This window comes from Ipomoea triloba, chromosome 14 (assembly GCF_003576645.1).
Source record: "Ipomoea triloba cultivar NCNSP0323 chromosome 14, ASM357664v1".
Classification (NCBI taxonomy): domain Eukaryota; kingdom Viridiplantae; phylum Streptophyta; class Magnoliopsida; order Solanales; family Convolvulaceae; genus Ipomoea; species Ipomoea triloba.
Genome location: NC_044929.1, coordinates 6,037,117 through 6,044,113, shown reverse-complemented (window position 1 = coordinate 6,044,113; position 6,997 = coordinate 6,037,117). Strand labels below are relative to the sequence as shown.

Here is a 6,997-nt window from a genome sequence, read left to right as displayed (position 1 = left end):
AATGTAGTTTCTAATTATATAAATCTTATATACTAATATTAAATTTAATGTTATAATAAATTAATTAAAATTAACTTTAGTAAAGTATCATTAATGAAACTAGACACATAAAATGATACAGTTTCGTGGTCCCGAAGCAAGATCCCCAGGCAGGAGGCAGCCACACACCATTACCATAAACCATTAGTCCATTATTATGAAAAATTAAGAAACGAAAAATAACTTAAAAAGAAAAGAAAAACTACACGTGCCTCAACAACGAACACAATTTTATCCATCCTGATACCTCTAGAACTCGACCTTGAATTTCAACGTCACAAAAAATTTCCCAAAAATCAAATCGCAGAACACAAATTTCAAACAGCGATAGCTAGAATGGGAGTATATTCTGTTTGTTCGAAATTTTACATGGCATCTGCCTTCTTCTAATTCCTAAACGTTCTTGAATGAGCTCAAGAACCACCAGAAAAGCAGAGGAAAAAGAAGCTCTCTTTATCCTCTTCCACTACTTGAAATGCCCACCGTTTCCTCGACCCGACCATTATCACTATGCTTTGCCCTTTCCTCGTTTTCTTCTCCTTCTTGCTCTTCATTTCTGTATAGCTTCAGACCCAAGAGGTTCCACTTCTTGAAGCCACGCTCTTCCCTCAAACAAACCAAGAAACAGCAGACCCTTTCCAAGACTCCCTCTGGTGCTCCCCAGAGCTTTAGTAAGCTCTTGAATTTGGGTCCCAAAGAGGAGAATGATAGTACTGAGAATGGTGGTGGGGAAGGGGATGGGGATGGGGATGCTGCGGTTAAAGGTACCCTTTTGGCTGGTCTTTTGATTGTAGGTGCAGTTGGTGGATTTGGGGTTGTAGGTTACCTCTACAAGGACCAGATCAATGCTTTCTTGACACAGTTTTCAAGCATCATTGATGGTATAGTTGGGTGAATTCCTTTTTCATTTCCATTTCAAATTTGTGTGTGTCTGGCTATGCATAATAAATTTAGTTGGTGTGGAAAAAATCTTGCTAATTGCTGCCAGTTCAATGTGTGTGTGTGTAGGGGGATGGCCTAAAAAGAATTGCTTTTAGGAATTATGCTTTGGGCAGATTGGATGCTGGAAATATTTTGCCTATTGCTGTCAGTTCAATGTGTATGTGCAAGTGTGTGTGTGTAGAGGGATGGTCTAGAAAGAATTGCTGTGAGGAATTATGTTCTGGGCAGAATTGCAGCAAGGATTTGGGTTTTGAATAGAATCTGAATATTATGTCATAGTGGGAAGATCTTGCAAAAAGCTTAAACTAATCGAGGGTCATGGCTGATATGAAAAGTTTACATTTTGGTTGGACATAAATGTTTTATGTACGTAGAACAAGGGAACCTAACTATAACATTTTCTGTTCTTAAGTTTTTGTTTATTTGTGATAGAATCAGATGCCAATTGTTTGATAAGATCATCTAAGATTAAGTTTTTGATTGTGATGAGAAACTAGTTTGAGGCCACAGATAGAGAAAATAATTGTGCTTCTTAGGTGAGCACGAGTCATTCATTTTTTCAATGCAGTGTGCCAATAATTTTAGGTTTAATTTTGAGTTTCCTATGAAGTTTATTTTGATGTTAGCTTGATGAAGAAAGATAGAATGAAGAACAAAGAACAGGCATTAATGGCTCTTGATAGTGTATAGTCTGCCCCAAGAAGTCCCAACTAATTAACCTTAGACCTTCTAGGATGCCTTGCTGTATCATTGTATACTGCTTTAGATATGCCTTTACTGCTCGGGGTCTTTGCTCCACTTTGGAGGTCAAATTATTAGTTTCCCAGCTTTATGCAGACTCTTATTGCAGAGAAGCATGACATGAGTGAAATAATTTTTTTATAGATTTTGGTTTTTGATCTCCTACCAAAATTTATTTACTGCAATTCTTTCTGAAAGCAATTAAAAATTGAATGTAGTTATTGGATTTTACGAACTTTTCTTTCCTGTGAGTGTATCTGAGGCTTTTCATGTGACAGATTATGGTCCAGCTGGATATGCACTTTTTGTTGCAGTTTATGCTGGATTAGAGGTAAGATTGAAAATCCAAAATCTGTTCTATTCTCGGTTTGGCAAAACTGGTAACTGTTTAATGACTTTAATCAATAATGATGCTACATCTCTACTGATCATTTCATGCCATATCAGGTGATGTTTGTGTAATATAGTTGCTTCAGAAGATAACTTCCTTTTTAGTCGGTTCCAAAATAATTCCCACTTTCCTATTTTAAACACCACTAACTTTTTTTTCCCCCGAATTTCCTTTTTATTCCTTTTAACTTTTCTCTGTGGGTCCTAACTCACCTTTTTTTAGGGAAAATTTGGAAAGGGTATCACATCTTATTAATTTTTTTTTCTTAAAAACTGTGCCAAACACAATTACCCCTTACAAAATGGGAGTGGAGGGAGTATAAGAGTATGTGATCTGAATCCAATACACTGCAAGAAGTAATATTCTTACAATGTGTGAAATATATACTAATGCATCTGTTTACTTTAACTGTCTGAACATTAACTAATAGTAAGTTATTTTTAAACAATAATCCAATTTCAGTAATTATAAAAAAGGATGTTATTTCATTGTTTAACTTTTTAAGGTATTCGTCATCCATTTGAGGCAAATTTTCACTAGTATTTGTTTCTTTTCCTAGGTCCTTGCAATACCAGCCATTCCGCTGACCATGTCTGCTGGTCTTCTGTTTGGCTCTTTCATTGGAACCATCATTGTCTCTATCAGTGGAACAGTAAGCTAGTATATTTGCTTCTACAAAGCAATTAAGAGGATTTGGCGATACTTAAAAAAAAAACTATGTTCTTTAATTTACTCCTTTCAGGTGGCTGCAAGTGTTGCATTTCTCATTGCTAGATATTTTGCTCGTGATCGCATTCTAAAACTGGTTGAAGGGAACAAGAAATTTCTTGCAATTGACAAAGCAATTGGAGAAAATGGTTTTAAAGTTGTCACCCTTCTCCGTTTGAGTCCTTTGCTTCCGTTCTCTCTTGGAAATTATCTGTATGGACTGACTTCTGTCAAGTTTGTGCCTTATGTTTTGGGAAGGTCAGTGTCCTTTGGATTATCGTGCCTTGCTATGGAATTGCCTTTTAGGTTGTAGATGAGTTTAAAAGCTTTATTTTTCCTTAAATAGAAATCCTGATAGCAAGTTTATTTTCCATCAAAGAAATAAGTACAATTGAGTGGGGCAAGAGCCAAAACCTCCGAATGCCTTTGAACAAATCAATTCTAAGTACACAGGACCAATGATGTGCGCCCGCTGAAGAGACTAGGAAAACAAAAATTAGGAGGACTCCTTTACGGTCATCCAATTCTAGTCTTACCTGACCGAATAGATATGGTGCAACTGACTAACTGTAAACTAACCCACATGCTTGTTGAGGCAAAGTTGTCTAGGAGGTCCAAGTAACCAAAAGACTAGATGAAGATGTGATTTTGGGAATGTTAAGAGTCTCACATCGAAAAAAAAATAGAGGACATATGGGTTTATAAGGTCATGGGTTAGACTAGCTAATTGATTAGATTCAATCTTTTAGTTTGGTTTGGCCCAGGTGCATTATAGCTTAGTTGAGTGATCCTGAACCAATCTTAGATTATAACATGGAAAATAATTTGCAACCACAGTTATCAAAATGCATGGGGCTCAAGGACAAGCAGTAGTAGAACATTTTGTTATGTGCTCCCGTCATGGGCAAAAAAACATAAGATAAAAGGAAGAAAGAATAATAGTTGGAAAAGAAAAAAGAAGAAAATACTGGGTTTGCTTGAGACCCAAAACACCCTTAGATCCTTTTTGGGATTGAATTTCTGCTTTTCTTTATTCTAAATAACATTCCCTTTTATAGGGATGATTACAAAGATTCCTAAACTAAGAATGATTAATTATTTGGTAGTTTCTAAATAATTAATCTACCTAAACTAATTGGAAGACTAAGAGTAATAAGTTAAATAACTATTTAGTAATTTCTAAATAATTATTTAGTAGTTTCTTAATATCTAAACTATGTAATGTAATAGTAATAAAATAAGACTTCCTTAGCATGTATCACATTTCAAGCTCAAGTCATAGTGATCCCCTTCTAGTACACACCACAATACATTCATTGTGGCACACACAACTCAGCCTCAATATTAGAAATTGCCCCATAATATGCGGAAAAATCATTGAAGAACTTTCTGTTTTCAGAATTGCGAAAAGATTAATGATCCTACAGGTTTATGGAAATATAGGTTGTTTTTCAACTAAAAAAAATAGTGTTAGGCATTTTTGAGTATGGTTGCAAATGTGATTTCTAGGAATGAATATCTGCAAAAAAGCTTACCAGAGCTGAAGGAACTTGGTGATGAACTTCATTGAGTGTCCTTTAAATTGGAATTTTGCCTAGTCTTTAATATCTAAATCGTTTGGGTTGAAATGTAGATGTAAAGTAGAACTCCTGGAGCTCAATCAGGACAGTTATACCACTATAAAGAAGCAGCTTGAGACATTATTAGATGTGGATATCTCTTATTTCAGTTATTTGCATATGAGATAAAGTAGTGAAATGTTCTAAGTCTTAAAAGAACTAAAATCTTCACAACTTTTATTGAAATATTACGAGGTTTAAGTTGACGTTTGTTTCCTATTCCTAAAACTATGTTTAACAACCAGCTTTGTTTATTATGGACAACCAATTTAACATTGCCATACCTTGACATGATTTATATGTAATATATCTTCTAACTTTGCTAGATTTTCCACACGCACATCATTGACATATATCCTAGCACTCGTTTACTGTTTGATGCTCTCTACCTAGATCAGATGAAGTGGGATATAGAAATGTAGCATGTTATGACCTTTTACCCATCTTACCCTTTCTTTCTTATTTGCAGTTGGCTAGGTATGCTTCCTGGAACTTGGGCTTATGTGAGTGCGGGTGCATTTGGTCGAGCAATTATTGTAAGTATTGCTTTCTATTCATTTCTTATTGTTATTGGTATTTGTTTATGGTTGATTAGTATTATTAATATTTTTTTAAGGATAAAAATTAAAGATTGGTTGGTAGCAATATACTTTGATTGATAGTATAGGTAGTCTTCATCTAGTACTAAGTACACAACTACACAAGCAACCTATTTTTGCAAAATCTGTCATGTTTTGTCATATCAATCAGGATATGAATTATGTAAAATATGAAAGGAAAAATGAGAAAAAAAGAAGACGACTGGTGATGTAACCAGAATGAGTGTTTATAAAACTCAATATAAAACTGCGAGGTCATTATTTGCCATCTCATTGTAATGCCTATCTTTTAATCCACAAATTTTGTGGTTATCTAGGGCATGTGTATTTTCAAGGTATTAGTGTATCCCCGTGTCACTATAAACATTGTTACCTGTTTAAGCTTTCTTTAAAGATGAAATTGAAATCTTTTGTTTTGATTTTTTATGTTTCCCGGCTTTTCCAGCAAGATGAATCAAGCATTGGTCTTGGAGGAGGGAACAGTCTAGTGACACTGGGAATAGGTCTATTAGTTACGGCCATAGCTGCTACTTATGTAACGCGGCTTGCTAAGGTAATTTGCTTGTCACTATTGTTCTCTGATTTGTTATACTCCCTCAGTCCTGCTATATTTGCTATACTTCTTATTGGCCCTGTTTATTAGGCCATGAGTGCTAGACTAGCTAATTTATTGGATTTAGTCTTTTAGTGTGGTTTGGCCAAAGCCAATGTCTCGAACAATTTGTTATTATTGCTTATGGGTTTTTTGAAAGTTAGGAGAAAACGAGATGGAATGAGTAAAAAAATGAGTTTCTTTTACAAACAAAATGCTCGTCTCTCGGTCCCTTAACCTGTTTGTTATCCACGATGCAGGACGCTGTAAAAGATATCGAGTAGAGACCGGAATCTAGAAGTGCATGATTTCATTGAAAGTACACCTTCAATTGTAAGATGGTACATTTGATCCCCACCTGTAAATGGAAATATGATAGTTGATGAAATCAAATAGGAACAATTTTCTTTTCTTTTCTTTCTAACTCTAACTGCATATTAATTCTATTGAAGAACAGCAAATAAATACCATTCTACTCCAATAGTTTTACCTCTTGTCAGTGGTTGTGTTTGCAGTATGGTAATACAAATTATTTTACTTTAATTATTTTTGAACATGGTTGCAGCAAATCATGCCTGCCATGGCTTTGGGAAAATTCTTAGGGATACTCAATTTTATTGACAATTATGTTATTCTTCCTTTCTAAATTCACTTCTTGACATGCTAATAACAACTTGTTTGGTTCACGAAATGAATTTTAAAGGAACAGGAATAGTATTCCATAGGAAATGGAATAGGCTAGGAATAAAACAGGAATCGTTAGATATTCCATTCCCGACTTATTCCATGAACCAAACACGTTGTAAATTCTTTATTTTTATTGGATGTTCATAATTAATCTTACCCTGAGTTTAAAAAGAGAATTTATTTAAGGATCAAGTAAAGGAAATTCATTTGATAGTGTCACACCAGGATGTGAATATTCAGAGGATGTATTACATTACTCCTATTATTAAAGATGTAGTAATACCGAGTATTTTAAAATTTAATAGATATAAAATGCGTTAGTAAGATATTAAACGCATGCCATCAATATAAGTTTTGTCCATGGGAGGATACGATTATGATGTTTAGGCAATTACCACTCTCCAAACTCATCAAGAAGAAAATATATTAGGTAAATTATGTAATTTTTGTTTGTAATTCAAACTTTATTAATATTTTTCATTCATTGATGATCAGTATAATGAGAAAATTATAATACAATAAAAAATTATGTGAGATTTTCTCACGAATTAATATTCGTGAGATGGATCAGGTTAAGATGAAAATGTGATACTTATATTTTAAAATGTAATACTAATAGGGAATAAAGTATTTGTTACTTATAAGGAAAGTGTATATTATTTACTAATTGAAGGTATAT

The 6,997-nt window shown here is 34.0% G+C and overlaps 1 protein-coding gene across 1 annotated transcript; it reads left to right on the top strand.

Annotated features, from left to right (window-relative positions):
• Positions 1–294: 294 nt before the first annotated feature.
• LOC116003520 (TVP38/TMEM64 family membrane protein slr0305) lies at positions 295–6,130 on the top strand. The gene is made up of 7 exons (XM_031243411.1): positions 295–920; positions 2,001–2,053; positions 2,673–2,765; positions 2,856–3,079; positions 4,910–4,976; positions 5,485–5,592; positions 5,892–6,130. The coding sequence occupies exons 1-7, from the start codon at positions 515–517 to the stop codon at positions 5,913–5,915; spliced, it is 975 nt and encodes a 324-aa protein (XP_031099271.1). The 5' UTR covers positions 295–514; the 3' UTR covers positions 5,916–6,130.
• The last annotated feature ends 867 nt before the right edge of the window (positions 6,131–6,997 follow it).

Coding starts and splice junctions, on each gene's coding strand:
- LOC116003520 (XM_031243411.1), top strand. CDS start 515: ATGCCCACCGTTTCCTCGACCCGACCATTATCACTATGCTTTGCCCTT. Junction 2,766..2,855: donor TTGTCTCTATCAGTGGAACA/GTAAGCTAGTAT, acceptor TACTCCTTTCAG/GTGGCTGCAAGTGTTGCATT. Junction 5,593..5,891: donor ATGTAACGCGGCTTGCTAAG/GTAATTTGCTTG, acceptor TCCACGATGCAG/GACGCTGTAAAAGATATCGA.